Source organism: Thermobia domestica, chromosome 1 (genome assembly GCF_964235325.1).
Source record: "Thermobia domestica chromosome 1, izTheDome1.hap1.1, whole genome shotgun sequence".
Taxonomy (NCBI): domain Eukaryota; kingdom Metazoa; phylum Arthropoda; class Insecta; order Zygentoma; family Lepismatidae; genus Thermobia; species Thermobia domestica.
In genome coordinates, this window is record NC_137454.1 from 194561846 (window position 1) to 194579525 (window position 17680).

General features: G+C 35.2%; 1 protein-coding gene across 2 annotated transcripts in view; it reads right to left on the bottom strand.

The window, feature by feature from the left end:
• Positions 1-6928: 6928 nt before the first annotated feature.
• Scsalpha1 (Succinyl-coenzyme A synthetase alpha subunit 1) overlaps positions 6929-17680 on the bottom strand; it is a 74551-nt gene continuing 63799 nt past the window's right edge. For both annotated transcript variants that reach the window (XM_081767759.1, XM_081767756.1), the window contains exons 6-7: positions 16295-16429; positions 6929-8357 (exon numbers count right to left, since the gene is read on the bottom strand). In XM_081767759.1, coding sequence (XP_081623885.1) covers positions 8277-8357; positions 16295-16429 — 216 coding nt within the window. In that variant the 3' untranslated portion in view covers positions 6929-8276. The remainder of the gene's footprint in view (positions 8358-16294; positions 16430-17680) is intronic.

The following is a 17680-nucleotide window of genomic DNA, read 5'->3' on the forward strand; positions in this document are numbered from 1 at the left end:
CCGGTTTCTTCTTGCACAGCATGTACTAAATGAGGAGCTAATGCATAAACCACGATAATGTTACGCTCTTTATCGCACAATTCTTTGTAATATTGCATTACATGCATCGCAAACGTCCATTGCTAACACGAACAGAATATTCCCGCCATTTATTTCCACCTTTTTCGCGTCCTTGTACTCTTCCGCCTTCCGCTTCAGTAAATAGTTACACTTAGAATACGTTCATTACCATTCAAAATATATTTCAATATGATATCCACTGACTGAAATTACTTATATTCACACTCCTCTTCTTTTACTAAAAGTGTTTGACATCGGAATTATATTGGGAGACTGCAGTTCTGCAATCTGCCCCCACGGACCTCCGCTGACCTGGGGTACTTTTTTTTTTTTTTTTACTTTTTTAAAAGTATTTTTTAGACTCATTAAACCCATTTAAACCAAAATTATTTTTTTATCGAATTTAATCTTGGTTCCTACCAGATTGGTAGAAATAAAGGTAAATAACATATTTAAATACATTATGGTTCACGCAAATATGATGGACCCCTAATTTGGTAATGTTCCATTTCTGGAACAACGGGCCTGAAAGGGTACAGGTTTCTGAAAGAAAATATTTCAATTTAGCCAGGCTAAAGTACTATTTCGTTAAAATTTTAGGATAGAGATTTTACAATAATTTGCAATATTCATTAAATACAAAGTAAACAAATATTGAAACATGTTAATATTATGCATATCCACATAACAACAGATTTTTTCATTATAATTATTTTCCAATACATCACATTCTTACTACTGATGGAAGTAAAAAAAAGCACTTCCATGTTGTGTTGCTTTCACTGTCCACATCTTGATTGTCTTTCTGATTTTACAATGAAATGTCCTTCTTTGTCATATCCCACTTCATTTATTGCTTCTTTGTTGACTGGTCGCAATATGTCTCCCAACAATTGCATGTTGTTGGGATTAGTTTTGTTATGCTACTTTGCAGAAGGTTGACTTTCATTACATGTACTAATTTTCGGAGCTTCATCATCCAACAAACTCACCTATAAATTAATTTCTCAGCTGCCGCTTTGCATTACTGTAAAAGAAGCTTCTCCCTTAGCGGGCAACTGATTTCTAGATAGCCTCTCTATATCTGTTTTTCTTCTTCCGAGAACTCTTCATTTTCTGGTGGTGTAATGACAAGCAAGTATATTGATAATTTCGTCAACAGTCAATTTGAAATAGGGAGGGAGGATTTAGATTTCTGAGCATCTGTGGCCACGTTAGCCCGTCACGTTTGACACTCGGCGAGAACACTCTCCACGGAAAGGAAAGGAAGCAAGTGTTGGGGAAGGAAGGAAGCGGCCTGGGACATATATGTTAGGTATCACCCCGACATTTGCTTGGTGTGAACGAGAAAAACTCAGGAAAACCTCACTCAGGACGGCTGGTCTGAAAAACTTCTTACACTTTTTCGAGCGAGGGCTCGCACCGTGAATCGAACCCGGGACCGCTCGCACTCTATCTGAAATAAAACAGTATTTCTAGAAATGAATAAAATCCACATGAAGTTGTGAAATACACATTTAAAATATAAAACAACAAAATATTTATTTACAAGCTACCAGATACAGCTCAAAGGTCATTTTACACTGGAGTGATCAACGTAATGATAACATTGGGGAAGGAAGTGAAAGGAAGGCGGCCAGGGCCTGTAAAACTGTGTAGGCTCCTAATGATTCCCCTACAGTACATATAACTATGTATATAATATGCCTTTATCTATGTCCAAAATTTACTGTTTTTATTTCACTGCAGTAAAGTCAAATCAATAATAAATGTTACAAAATGTAATCAGGCATTCCTAACAACTCCTACATATAGGTAAATAAATGTACGATCCAGTGAATGAGCGATCAAGACACCGGCAACTCTATCTGGCTGTCATCTTTCAACTGAAAAAGAGCTCCTTCGTGGCTAAGCGGTTGGCGTACACGCCTTTGGCATGGAAGACCGGGTTCGATCCTGGCGGGAGTTCATGTGGTTCGGATTCCACTTTAATGAGTTGGCCAATTCTCATATAGCCTCGCTGCTGAAAGGAACGTTAAATTCACAATCAACTCAACTCAACTGAAAAGCGTACTGCGTGGGTGTAACAATTAAATCAATTTTTTGTGTATAAATTTACCCTCCTCCATAAGACCAATAAATTCGGAATGCAAGCGCAAAATGCCCTCAAAAGCGGCACAGATAGCATCAAATATAAATACGCTCATAAAAGGTACGAAACAATTACCAATTCATGCAATAAAATTGCCATATTACATAGCTTTATGGGTACATTTACGCCCGTTGTTCCAATAATGGAACAAACAAAACGCAAACTTAATGTACCCGTTCGAGCCCGTTGTTCCAATATTGGAACATTCAAAATTATAAAACGTTTTTATTAATAACAATCATAATCAATTGTGCATTTCACATGCACTGAAAACTTGATACTTCTTCTATCCAAATAGTATTATATAGGTAGAAAATTTACAAACGAACATAAAATTCACTTAATTCTTGAGACGCCATATTTTTTTCTTATTCAACGCAACTAATATGGACAGTACACATCGTTCGCGCCAATTCAAGACAAAGATACGTCATTTGCTAAACCATTGGTGCCAAATGAAGAGGTCCATACAAAAATTACATATATTCACGTAATATGAAAAATAAAAGTAAAGTAAAAAATGTTCCAATTTTGGAACAACGGGTTCAAATGGGTTAATGTAAACAAATCATACGCGATATAACGTATTATCGCGGTATTAAAGCACTCAATTTATCAGCAAAGTGTCACTGAAATCCAATCCCAGTTACGAAAGATAATGTGTTCACAAGGTTGCGTTACATCTATTTGTGCTATATAACGCAATCTTGAGAACACATTAACTTCCGAAACTAGGACTGGATTTCAGTGGCACTTTGCTGATATATTGCGTTCCATTTCGATGATGGTGTCGTGGGTGTAAGCGGGGAGCTAACACCATCCTGGACCATGGAACTAGAAAGACGGAACAAACGCCATTCCCAAGCTTTTGCACAACTGAACACAAATGAAAGCGTGCCTAATTGCTGAACCATGCGTGGTTTTTGAGATCTAGCATGAAACATATCCAAACATTTAAATTTTTTTCCGGGCTACGGCCATCGTCATGCACGTGCTCTCTTCACGTTTTTCCCGTCCTTTTTTTTTTGCTCCGTGTAATATGCCCTGAGATATATATATATATATATATATATATATATATATATATATATATATATATATATATATATATATATATATATATTGCAATAGTTTATTCACATACAGAATTACTTTTTGGCCTAAGCAGCAATCTTCAGCATTTTGTCCTCCTGAGATAATACGCCCCAAAAATGGCATGAAAATTACGAACTTCAAATTTCGGACCCCATAAATCTAAGGCGCCAGTAGTATCATAGCTGCAGACTCTTTATATGCAATAGTATTCAGCATAAAACTTATGACCCCCTCCCCACTTTATGCCAGCCCCTTTAAAAGTATAATTTTCTGTACTTTTTCTGGTGATTTCATGTTGTGGTTTGCAACCATATATATATATATATATATATATATATATATATATATATATATATATATATATATATATATATTATTTATTTAGAAGAGTATTATATTCTCCGTGTACCTCAGTCTCTCCTGTAAACGTCAGTTTTTGTTTCGTGTTCGTCTGATTCGTACTTCCTAAGCAACTGTAGTTTTAGCACACGCTTGCAAATGCATAAATTGGCACTCTAGCTAGAAGAAAGATGGCCGAATTCAGGAACACTTGTACATACAATATATGAATAGTGTTGTTGACCGTCTATCTCATACAAGGCTCATCACAGTCCAATTTCCATAATGTTCGGTGATGGTCGAGCAACCACTTTCCCCATCTTTGGACCCATATGGAGTCAATCCGACAGTTCCATCGATATAACGGAACCTTTTGCGTAACGAGTGGCAGCATATAATTCTTCTTTGGCACCTTCCAGAACAACAACAACAAAATGATTTCCTTACTAGCCTACATTGTTAAAAACAGGGCCTTTGAAAGGGCAATATTGTTAACTACATCCCTTGCTAACAAATGGGAGATTATCCTAACATTACAAAACTCGACTCCCGATCAATCAAGTTTTTAGTTTGTGCCTTTTGCATGTAATATTTCTCCTTCAATTAGAAATTAAAATTGTATTAAATAACGTGTCTAGAAAATTGGACGTGGGCCATTTTACCTGGGTCCGCCCGCATTGCGGGTCCGAACGTTACGCGAATAATCTCATCCCTTTCTCAGTTTTGAGTAGCTTATCTGTGAATTAAATGTTAGGAGGGTAAATAAGGCTTATGCTTAAAAAATCTCGAATCAACAAGTAAGATAATTGACATAGAACATTAGTCGAACTGCATTAAACTAAACAAGAGTTAATTTTGTATACAACTTGATACTTAAGCTACTAAATAAAAGTCTTCTCCTTGTAGTGCTACTAACATTAACTTATAACTTTTAGATGTTACTAATGGAATAACAAATCAAAATACGTAACATTAAATTCATTGCTTAAGTCTTATATTTCAATTTTGCTTAAATTAAAAGGGAACATTCTGTAAGAGAATCTTTTAGTGCTGCCCACGAATAAGGTTTTCTCGTCTCGTTTCACAAATTTTGTACAAAGTTTTCTTTAGATTCTAGGAAAGCTTACTAAACTTATGTCCTGATTTGTTTTCCTTAACTTCATTTAGAAGTTACTAGAATCCTTCCGTGTCATGAGGACTACGAAGGGCGTGATGTAAAAACATTTAAATCATTGGACTTCATTGTGTAATGACTTGTGTATCTTTAAATGTTGATAAATGCTATTCATTATGTTCGTACAATAATTATCAATTTACAGTTTTATACTATAAATCATGTTGCATACCACTTGGGTGAACTAGTGTTGACCATTAACTTTTGTCTCGTCTCTAATTTGAAACTGTACTTCCTGCATCGAAAACGAGATAAGAAATTTCTAGTCTCCTGGACAACAATTATTTTTGAAAATCAAACTCTTCATACAAGTAGATTTTGTATAGTAAAGAACCTGTTTGACTTATCTTCCTTAATTAATCTAAGAATTCAATTCACGACATCAAGGTATAGAAATACACTAAAAGTCCAACAGTTCATTTCTCTTATTACTCGATACATGTTTCATCCTGCTGAAAATCTTTTTCACGTTAGCGTTGCTTGGGGAGACAGTAAACACAACGATACACAATGTTCACTAAATTTGGATTCCGGCCACAGGAACACATTTCTATAAAGTCCTTACTTAATTCCAAAAGCAAATAACTAATCAACATACCTTCACTTAAAAATATACGCGTAATTCCTGCAAATGAAAACTGAATGAAACCGTTCTGACTGATGAACCAAACACTCCAGTTGAAAACCGGGCGGTTGGTAACACTACTTGCACAGGGAAAGCTCATCAAGACAAACACAATATGGTAAAGAACTTATTGCAACAGACAGAAGATATAGAAGAGCATACGATGGAGGAAATCTGTGTGCATTTCCTGTTAGTATATGCATATGAGGAAAACAAAATCAGCAACAATTAATTAACTGACACTGTATTTGGCTGTGCTTTCAGTACGAATTTCAGAAAATTCCCTGAAATGGTGGGTTGTAAATTATTAGACGTCTTGAAATTAGATTTTAAATGGAATGATCCATACAGAATCAAACACGTAAGAATCTTTCATTGGATAAGTAATTATTTTAAATTTCCAAAATGATTATAAAAGCAAACCTGTACTGGATCAAGACGTGGCAATGAGGTTAGGGTAAGTTAGGAATTAAATTTCTTAGCCTTAGGCAGCTATGGCCATGTAAGCCCGTCACGTACGAGGGATGATGCCCTATGGCGATCGAATTGCCTGGGGAATTGAGAAGGAAGAAAGCAGCCTAGAACCATTATCTGAGGTACCATCCCAGCATTTGCCTGGTGTGAATCCGACAAACTTCACCTCATACGATGGCTGGCCTGAAAAAGCGGTTACTCTTTCGACTGAATGTACATTACACGGGGTCACAGGAGATTTGGCAATGATGTTGGCCACTTGAGCTGTTCTGAAATCTCTGCGTTATCTTTCGTCCAGCTATATTGAAGTATATCTCTGATTTTATATGCGAATTATTTATAAAATCAAGTTTTCCGAATTCAGAAATGTGAATTTTTTTCCTTAAAAATTCCGGTTTTGGAAAATAAAATCTCCTGATTCCGGATTTGCTGGGCCATTTCTAGTTAACACTACTGGCATTATTTCCAAATTGGAGAATGTAGGGCCAAAATTAATTTCAGCAGGTCGAAAACTGAGAAACAACTAGTTTCACGCATTTTCCTTTTCAGAGTTGTATTTTGTAGATCAATGTAATTATGCGAAGTTTCGTCTTTCTCCCACTCTCCTTTTATAATGAAGTTCAGAACTTTTAATCACTTCTCCTAAATGTGTTTGAGCTCAAAGAATTCTACGTAACACGAAGTCATTCACACATGTTGTAGTATTCCAACTAGTCCCTCTCCCTTTTCAGTACTGAGCCATGGACCTACATCTTAACGTGAGAGTCGAATCACACCTATCGTACGAACGGAAACAAGCATGGCCCTGAATTTAAAATTGATTGTCTGCCTCCTAACATTCTGTATTCGTGTTTTCAGCTTTTGCTGTTACCTTTTAGGTACGGTTCCTTCAATTTCGCTAACAAAAGATAAATAGGTTTCTAGGTCAAAAGGATTATGAAAAAGAAAGGTATGATTGTATTAATTAAACAATTTCTGGTTTGTGTAACGAAATAATTAAAAATATAAATAAATTTAGTCAATTGTTATTACAGACATTATCCCATTCTACATGCTTTACTTTCATTAATAGTGCATTAGGCAGTACCACACTATTTTGAATAATACATTACACATTGAAATGATATGTGTTTAAGGAACATAAGCGTTAATAATGTCCCATTTATCCCTGAGTAACTTCAACACACATAAGATCAGTTATATATTTCACGTTATCTGGTAACTTTTATTGCAAAGAAATAAATGATATACAAAGATGATACCTGTGAATACATACTTGACATCTGTTTTTCAATTTGACTTCTTGCCCTTTTAGAGGGCAATATTAAACTCTAACACTGTTCAATTTTGAATAGCAGAACTTGCTTAAACGTAATGTTTACAATCACAGTATGCACCATGTACAATTCTACACTCACACGGAAGACAGACTTAAAAGCCAGAAACATAACTGACTACTATAGTAGGAGTAAGTAAATTATACTCTTTACAACAATTTTTCACTGTATTCCATTTCTATACAAAAATAAATAGTGTGAACTACATACTAATGTAAACAACGACCAATAAATACGACTGATTATTCAACTCATTGTGTATCTTAGGATTAACAAGATGCCACATTTTTGGCCAGGAAAATTTAATGTTTTCATGTGAATCACCTCTGTGGATTCTTCAATACTATTTTATGGCCACTTTAACCCTAACGTCTGTAACAAGATTTTGTTAAGCAGAAACTTTGTATATTAATAAATTTAAAACTCATATGAAAAGAAACCAACAATCCTTACCATAACAGTGCAATAATGGACAGGAAAAATGAGAAGATTTAACATTAAGATATTTATTTCGCTGTTTTCAATGTACACGTAACAATTTTTGCAACACAGTATATATTTGTACAGATATACATGCCTTTATCATTGATTAAAATGGAAGCATCATTCAAATTTAGTATAATTCATTCCCCTTCTACAGTATATAAATATATTTGCTTACTTCTGAATATGGATACAAAGACAAATATTTATAAATAAAAAAAGTAATTAGCACCATTAGTTTAATCTTCAACTTCTCGCATAACAATCACACCGACTGCCTCTAACACTAGCATAAGGCTTGATTTGCTGTACACGGTAATAATGTTCAATTTCAAAATGTTCGCTAAAAAATAAACTCCCAGTTTTCACTAAAGAAAATATGCTCAAGGAAAAGACTGCGAATAAACAACGAACAAAATGCTAGATGAATCACCCATTTGTACAAAGTATTATACTTCCATTTCAAATCAACAATAGTATAAAATTTACACATCACGTTCTACGAATAGACTAAATTTGTCGCTAGACTATTCATCTTCAGACTAAACCTCTCTTAACCATCTCCTTGAAAAGCATCTGGCCCATTTGTGCAGGACTCCTTGAGACTGTTACACCGGCCTGAAAAGATCGATATTCATCTTAATAACATTTATCAAAATACGGGTCATTATATTCACATGTCTCTCAAGTAATTTTATGTGAAACATTCAGCTAATATCTCACATTATATGAGGAATGGAGGTAAACACCGATTATTCTTGCACCATCCGTATCTTCTACAGATGACGCAAATTTAACTACATTCAAATAGTCACAAAAGTACAAGCTGGGAATCGAACCCACGTCTTCAACTTACCAGACCTGGACTCGCCAGGATGGCTACCTGGCAACTGCCAGAGGGCCACAGAGCCCAGGGTAGCTCCAAGAGTGAAAAGTGAAAAAATTGACACAAAGAATGTTGAAGACAGAAATGAACTGGTATTAAAAATGTGAATTTTAAGTAATAAACAATAATATACAATGAGTTTACCCAATGCGGAAGTATCTTGCAAGAGTTTTTTCGAAATAAATTTGTGAAATATCGTTTACGGTCGTGTTTAACCAACGAGATGCGTTCTCCTCTAATAGTAACTGCAGTTGAAAGAGATAATTTAATGATAGTTTTCTAATCTAGTGATACATGAAGTATTGAGATCAAAAGTTATTAAAATACGAACAGCTTAATTTTAAGGACTATCAATGTATTAATATTATATTGACTCTGGAACATGTTTATGAGCGCATTCCATTTATTTAACGATGTAAAGTATGAAATTTACAGTTAATGAAATGTAGTCTACACTTTGTAATTGTAATTCATAAATAGGCTGAACAGAATAACATTACTTTTCTATTTTAGGCAGGATTACTTTGGTTAGATGCAATAAAAAATATTTTCAACTCTCTGCGATTCAGTTTGTAGTGGTAATACGAACCATTAAAGGAAGTTAACAATCGTCCTGTACAATAATATTTCTTACGTTTTATAAATAATGATCTAATATTAAAATTTAAGAACGTTACAAACAAATGGCAGGAGGTCAAGAGGCTACCAGAGCCAGGGCCCCTCGATCTGCGAATTTAAGTGTTGGTGCGCTAACTACTACGCTACCCAGCCCCTTCCCTGATCGGTCACACACTCTTGAGTTCGATGCTCAGTCATTTGACCACATGGACTCTACTAACAACTATTGTTGGGATTGACAATCCAGAACATAAATATTCATTAATCTTGGCACGATATAAGTATAAACAATATTTAATGTAGCTTGCTCCTTGCGTTCAGTGTCTAATTACCATACCTATTCATTAATTTCAAATACACATAATTTATATTTCTATTCTACAACATTTGTCCACAAAGTACGGTGAATGACGTCACATTGCTCACGGTCGCAAGACTGCTACCGTTGCATCCCACGCCGGACAGATGAAGATATGTCTGAACAAATTCCCGAGCGGCAGCGCTGCGGTGAGAGCTTATTGTGTGTTAACAGTACATAGCACACTAAAGGTGTAGTGTGCGAGGTTGAAACCCAAAATGGATACCAAAATGGAGCAGTGAACGCTGTTCTGTTTCAAACTTAGAAAATCAGCGGAAGAGACTCATGAAATGCTGGCAACAGTTCACGAAGAACGTGCTGTCACCTTGAAGTGCATTTATGAGTGGTTTAAATCTTTCTGAGAAGGGGGAGATAATGTGGAAGACACCCCTGAACTGGCTGGCCTGCAACAGCATGCACTCTGGGCAACGTACACAAAGTGAATGAATTTTTGGCCCAGAATCGTCGTGCAATATGCGAACGCTAGCGGAGGAAGTGGGAATTGGTCGTACGACAACCCACCTCATAGTGACTCAGGATTTGGGTAAACGCAGCTTTGCTCCAGGCTCGTGCCCTACACTTCGACGACAGAATAAATGCAACTTCGGCTTGACGCCTGTGGGGATTTCATCGACATGGTTGATCGAGACTCAAGTTTCCTAGAAACTATCGTCACCGACAACGAGACGTGATGCCTTTGGAACGACCCCAAAGGCAAGTGTCGAAATATGGAGTGGCGGGATCCAGAGTCACCGAAAAGCAAGAAAGTGCAAAGGGAGAGATCCCGGATTAAGACAATACTCGTGGTGTTCTTCGACTCTGAGGGTCTCATTCATAAAGAATTCCTCCCTGACGGTACCACGTTAAATGCCGCTACGTACGTGAGAATATTGAAACGTCTCTGCAATGGATCAAGTGGGTATCCCCCCCCCCTCCAGTATGCCAAGTTAAGTGACTGAACTAAGCTGCACAACAATGCCTGGTCACATACTGCCTTTCTAGTGCAGCAGTTCCTGGTCAAAAAGAGAGTTATCACCCACCCTACTCCCCGAACTTGTCTCCTCCGGACTTTTTCTTGTTTACAAATTGAAATAATCCTGAAGGACTAAAGGTTTTCGGACACTTCAGACATCCAACGTAATGTTACGACCCAACTAAAGGCCATCCCTAAAGGTATGCCAGGAGTTTCCAGGACTTGTACATCCGTTCCCAGAAGAGCATTACCATCAACGGGGTTTAATTCGAAGGACGGTAACTGCTGTTTCACGTAAGACAACAATCCATTTGAATATAGACACATTCACCGAACTTTCTGGACAGAGGCTGTATTTTAGGTTCTGATGAAAGCGCCACCATTGAACTGTTGAAGTATTAGCTAAATTTTCACAATTAGGACATTAAAAAAAAATTAAATTTCTAGTTTTGCGTTCTATGGTTGTGACCTTAAGACTAAAGGAGACAAATGATTACGAAATAATTCGTGGAATGAGAATGTGTAAGAAAACTGTAAAACTTAGACAAGACCCACGGAGAGGACGATGTCCACCACAAACACACACGGCCTGGAATCGAATCAAGGATTCCTTGCACCAGAGGTGAGCTCTACCACTGAGCAACCATGCCTCCTTGAGACATTCGAGGCACATGTAAATGTAGTAAAATGTCATGCATTGTGTTCATGTAATGTAATACTAATTTTCAGGATACATTTCTTTCGAACAAGAGCAATGTGTCAACCCCAAGTTAGACTGCGTCTAATTGAGAACACTGTCTGCTGTTTTTTGATTTCAAATATATTTCTTCTGATGTATCAAAAGATTAGAATAGTTTTCGTTGTCTTTGTTATTTTTATACAGTTTTATGCGTTAACGGATCGATGAGGATTAGTAGCAAAATTGTAATATATGTAATGCATTATAGATTGGCATGTTTAGGTTATCAGAATTGTTTTAATGTCACATGGACCACTTGAGAAGAACTGCACAATATAGGATTTCGAAAGTTCGAGAAAAAGAGTGAGTGTAAACATTTTTAATTTCCATAACACTAATTAATACCATTCCTTACCTAAGTCTTGGAAACACTAACAACTGCGTCTGTAGAATGTGTCTATATATATTCTACAACAATTTGGAGGACCAACAGTGAATACCTCTTGAGTTTATTGATGAGAATGCTTTTCAAGCGGTTTAAACTGCGATACAGAAACCATAATTTATTTCATTTCCCTTTTCTTACTGTGACACGAATAACACCTTGAATTACCATATTTGAAAACGAAAAATGAGAAGTATTTTAACAATAAAGAAAATTTACGGGCACGATGTTGTCCACCATAATGGCATTGGATAAAAAAAAAAAAAAAAAAAAAGGTACCCTCGTACTAGAGGTGAACGTTCTACCACCAAGCCACCGTGCCCCCTTCACATTTCAACGAATAGCGTGTAGAATTACTGAGGAAAATATTCAGCAAAATATCTTTATATTAATAAGTGTCGCTCGTAACGGTAACAAAAGTCTAGAAGTCAAATTAACTAAATCTTCACAGGTAGTATAGGTGTGTATTGTAATTCAAGTAAGAGTCAATCAAGGTTTACTTAATTGTAACTAAGTAATTATTTATGAGGACGAATAAACTGAACATATACAGTATTTATATCACACACTAGCAACTTATGAAACATAACACCGTATGTGTATATATATATATATATATATATATATATATATATATATATATATATATATATATATATATATATATATATATATATAAACCTACGTATGAACGAACCACCATTTTTAATAACATACACAACGAAACGCATGGGAACTGCAGAATTGTATAATATAGATCACGTACGTTTTAAGGTTTACAATGGACAATGCTTTTTGTAACAACAATAGACATCACAGCTTTCCAGCAAAAAGGAAAAGTTATGAGTTGCTTTACGAACAAATATATAATTCTGCCAGTAAACAAGCACTATTCCATTAACCAGGAAGAATTAGGACACCGAAATGAACGTTCTAGGTGTCCTATAAAGCTCCTTCTGGCCTACTCAAATCTTTCACTTTCACCCCACTCGATTCTATTGCAAAGAAATATGGAATCTTCTGGTTTGCCACATTTTTTATATTTCTTCCGAACTAATACATTTTTAAAGCAACATTAACTACTGGACAATATGTCGGAAAAGAAGCATTACTGTATATGAAGCCAACCAAAACCAACTGGAAATAAATTTACATTTTACACTTGAGCTGTTAAACAAATTTCGAATTTGTTTTTTACTGACCCAAGTAAATTGCTTCATGATATGCTCCTCTATTTTTATTCACGACCCAGTTATATGCAGTAAGCTTTTCTACGACGACTGCACGCTTTCTGCGTTACGCTCAGTCATCCGCCATGATGAAGCCTAAAAGTCTGATATATCAGATAAAACATCACCTGTTCTTCACCTTCAATTCAGTATATCGGAAACACATGGCCCAGTGGTTAGTGTTATTAAAAATGTCTTAGTTTGGAACATGGAGATAATATAACGACCTAGAGGTGCCCTAATGCAAGATCTTTGATGGTATCGAACTCGCATATATCGAATCGATCCGCCATATTATGTAGGGAAAAAGAGACGTTTTCACGTAAAGCTCAATAATAATCATTTCTGTGTTATTTGTTGATTATCTGTGTTCCGAAGAGAAATTTAGGGCGAATGAAATCAGCTTTCTTTGAATTTTATAATATTTCAAATTTAAATCATTTTATTCCTTCCCTTAATTTTTAAATAGATAATAAAACTTGGTTGTGTACTTGTAATAATATTGGCTGAATAGGCATAAGCATTGTATTTACACTGTCGAAAGGCCCGTAAAGACTACTACCTAGAGAATTGTCAAACTATTATTAAATTTGCTTATTTATTAAACTGTATGTTTATAAGTTGTTGGTAATTTTGCCAAATTTATGTAACCTACAAGTGTTCTGTGACACCTTGGCAACGCAAGTGTATGGAGAAGGCCTACTGTGCCAATGTTAAAAATTGCTAATGGTGTAAATTACTGCATAAAATAATCCTCATTCACTGTTTAAAGGAACAATAGCCCTATCAATTATACAAATCATACGTTATTTATCGATATTCTGTACAAAAAGCATATTTGCAAATGGGTTCATGTTTACTTTACTTTACCAGACGATTCTACCAAACTGAAAATTTATATTGACATTACTCAAGCAGACGGTTCTACCAAATTTTGACATATATCTTACATTTTCAGGGTAGGTGAAAGCTTTGTATTTCTTTTAGCAGAGCATGCATTAAATGAGCAGCACCATTACTACTTCCAGATTGAATTTAGGACGGCTCTGTATAATACGGAGTGGACGTATGGCTAAAAGAACTACAAAAGAACTGCTAAAAGAAATACAAAGCTCTAACCTAACCTGAAAATGTAAGAAATGTGTGAAAATTTGGTAAAACCGTCTGCTAAAGTGCATGTCCATATTTTATAACAAACATACTTTAATTTTATTCTACTTTTGTATCCATTCATGCACGAATGGATAAAAAATCTATAATCGAATTGGATACACTAACACCATTTTGGTTATCTGATGCTTGTACATTGTATACAAATGGAGTTCTGATATGTGCGTTTTGTTTCTTTACATATGTCAGCTGACTGAAACTTGCGGAATATGCCATCTTACGTAGGGAAAACTCGAATCGAACGCTACAATTGAGAGTACCCCAAATCAATACTGCGACATAGGGAAGGGAACCTCCAAGTATATATATTATCTTAATGGTTTGGAAGAAGCACAGAACATTCGGCAAACAAAAAATTCAATATAACTTTAAAATGGAATCGAACGAGGTGAAATTGAAAGTTATTCTGAGTAGGCCATAAAGAGCCTATGATTCGATGAAACCTAGAACATTTCATTTTGTTGGCTGAATTCTTCACACCCTTCCTATTACACAGATCCACAATGACGTACTACATGATTCAAAGATAATAAAATATTAATAGAAAAGTAAAATGTAATATCATTACCGGTCAGAAAGAAAGTAGTATCATCATATAAAAAACACAAGCAAGAGTGTCAGCTATTCCCTTGTATTATTCAATTTACTAAAAGAGAGTGGTCACGTTACACAACAGTGATAGAGACCATCGGTTGTATAATAGAGACCTGTATCTATTCGATTGTATGCAGGTGAAACAGTTGTCTCTTACATCGTAATTGATCTACACAAAAGACGAAATGAGCTAGGAAATAAGCAACGAACAGAATCTTAAAGTAAACTCAACACACGACCAGTAACCCTACGCACATTTTTTTTAAATCTATCATTTGGTTTTCATTTTACATATAACTTACAAAAGGTCTGCATATTATATACAGGATGTCAAAGGAGTAAGGGACAATATTTTGGGAAATGGTAGTATAGGTGATTCTAAGTAAAAAAGTTCATATGAACATAGGTCCTAATCTCAACGGTTTGAGAACTACAGGTTGTGAACCGTTTTTGACTGTATGTTGCATATTGCTCACCCTGTATTTACTCTATAGAGGTGAGCCATAGCGTATTTGAAAGGTGATGGAATGGCTTTTCGAACGGTATGCAACATGTGGCGGTGGTATCTTTGGAAAGGAAGCTATTGTAGGAAATTTGGAAAAGTTAAGGTTCTTTAAAAAAAAAAAAAAAAAAGGATTGGAAAGGCCATTTCATCATCTTTCAAATCCGCTATGTCTTATCTCTGTAGAATAACTACAGGGTTGGCAATATGCAATATAAAGTCAAAAATGATTCACAACCTGTAACTCTCAAACCGTTGAGATTAGTATCCATGTTCATATGATTTTCTTTTTTTGTTTAGAATCACCCATGCCTCCCTGGGACAACTATTGCTATTATTATATATTTCAATATATTCACTTTATTATTAAATTTAGTATTTCATTTCCTAAATTTCTACTTTAATTTTAGCAACTAAAATTTATTAATATTACATATGTACATTACAAATTTTATATTTAATTTGAGTTACCAAACTTCCTTCTTCCGACATCTCAACCATGGCAGACAGGTATACAAATAAACAATCTTCATTGAATCTCGGTTATTGCTATCATTATTAAGACAATAATTTAACCTTAATAATCATATTAGAAAGTCCTTAAGTTCTATTTGAGAATAAATTTCTACTTTTTATAGAGGAAAAATGCTATAGAAATGTACTACTCATATTTTACATAGGCCTAATCCAGCAATATGATTATTTACTCTGTTCTTTATCATGTATATTAATAACGTTTTTCTGCTCTACATGTCCAATCAACGTCATAACTGGCCTCTGAACACTGATTAACTTTAATAAGTGATATTTATAGCCTGAGAAGCAAGCCTAAGTACCGGTAAAAATAAGCTCATGTGTGATACAAAATTGTAAACATTGTCAGCGGAAATAGTGTTCACCCGTTGGCGCAGATTAAGAGTAAGCAGGCCACAATGCTTCCTCCTGAAAGTAACCAATAAGATTCTCAATGCAGAGTATCTACGTATTTATGTCTATCAAAACATGTGAAAATTATATTGTTATAGTTTACGGGAAAAGTGAACTGTAACAGCATTTACAAGCTTATTTTTAAAAATTAACAATATAAAGAAATGTACTTACAGCTTCCAGGGCCTTGATTTTATCCATAGCACCTCCCTTTCCTCCTGATATGATGGCACCTGCGTGTCCCATTCGTCGACCAGGAGGAGCAGTTAAGCCAGCAATGAAAGACACTACAGGTTTGGCATCCGGACCCTAGAAAATAGAGTGATATCATCGTCTACTAAAATATCAATAAAGGAATTTTGCTGAAATAATGTAAGTAAAAGGCTAATAGTTACCGCAAGAAACAAACCACATCACTAGGAAGTACTTTCGAAGAACATCGTCAGCCTAGTGATGGGGTTTGTTTCTTGCAGTAACTATTAGCCTTTTTTAATTACATTATTTTTAATTATCACCGACCACAATATAGTGAGAATTTTACTGAAAAAAATCTCTAGAAGAAATCCTTTTCTGTTTGTTATATTTTAAACTATTTTTATGGGAAAGAAAAAAGGAAAAAGGATTAAATATTTAGACACAGCCACAGTGAAAATCTCAAATTTATCTTTCGAACTTCACAGGTACAAATTGACGGAAGTTGCTACAAATTTTTCATTTTCACAAGCACTGTTGCCACCAACATAATATATTTACATTATACATGTTTTTCAGCTAATAACTTACGAGCGAATAAACTAATTTGTTTTGCTAACTGCTCTAGTGGCAACTAGATATCACACTTCATATAGCTTCAGTGTTGAAAAAGTCCGATAAACTTCAACAAGCATCAACAATGGACTCACTACACCACAGTTTTGATATGAGAGAGAAGTTTCTTCTGTTGCCGAACTTCATTTTTTTTTTTTTTTTTCGTTCCAGTAATTGCTAAAGAAATATGTGACTAATATCAATTCTAAGATGTCTACTAAAATAATATCACAAAACTCTCTAACCCAATTATGATTTTCTTCTGCTTTCTGGTTACGTATTATTAGATATATTTTAATTAATGAAGAGTATGACAAATCTTAAACATTCTTTACACTACTTGCACCTGTACACACTGTCGAAGAGATCCACTCGTTGTGAACCAGTAGTAGTGACAGTACCAGCTGAACGCCCGTTCTATGCACGGAGGAAATAGGCTTGGGGGAAATATTTGAAAAGTGTATGCATAGGAACACTCCCTTCACTCTTTCCCCTTACTATTTGTATTTCAATTGGAATGGTGAGAACCCAGCTTGACCCAAGAGCTAATTACTCGCTTCCCTCGTTGTCTAACTACTTTCTTGTAATTTCTTCTTCTTCTCCTGTTTTAAGTCTGTGGTTGGACATATTATGCCTGGTTTTCCTTCCAAAATAAGTTCGTTTCTTCACTTGCAGTGTGTGATTTATATTGAAGACCTACATTAGCAACAACAGAAAATACTTTATGACATGTTAAAATAAACAACGCATAAT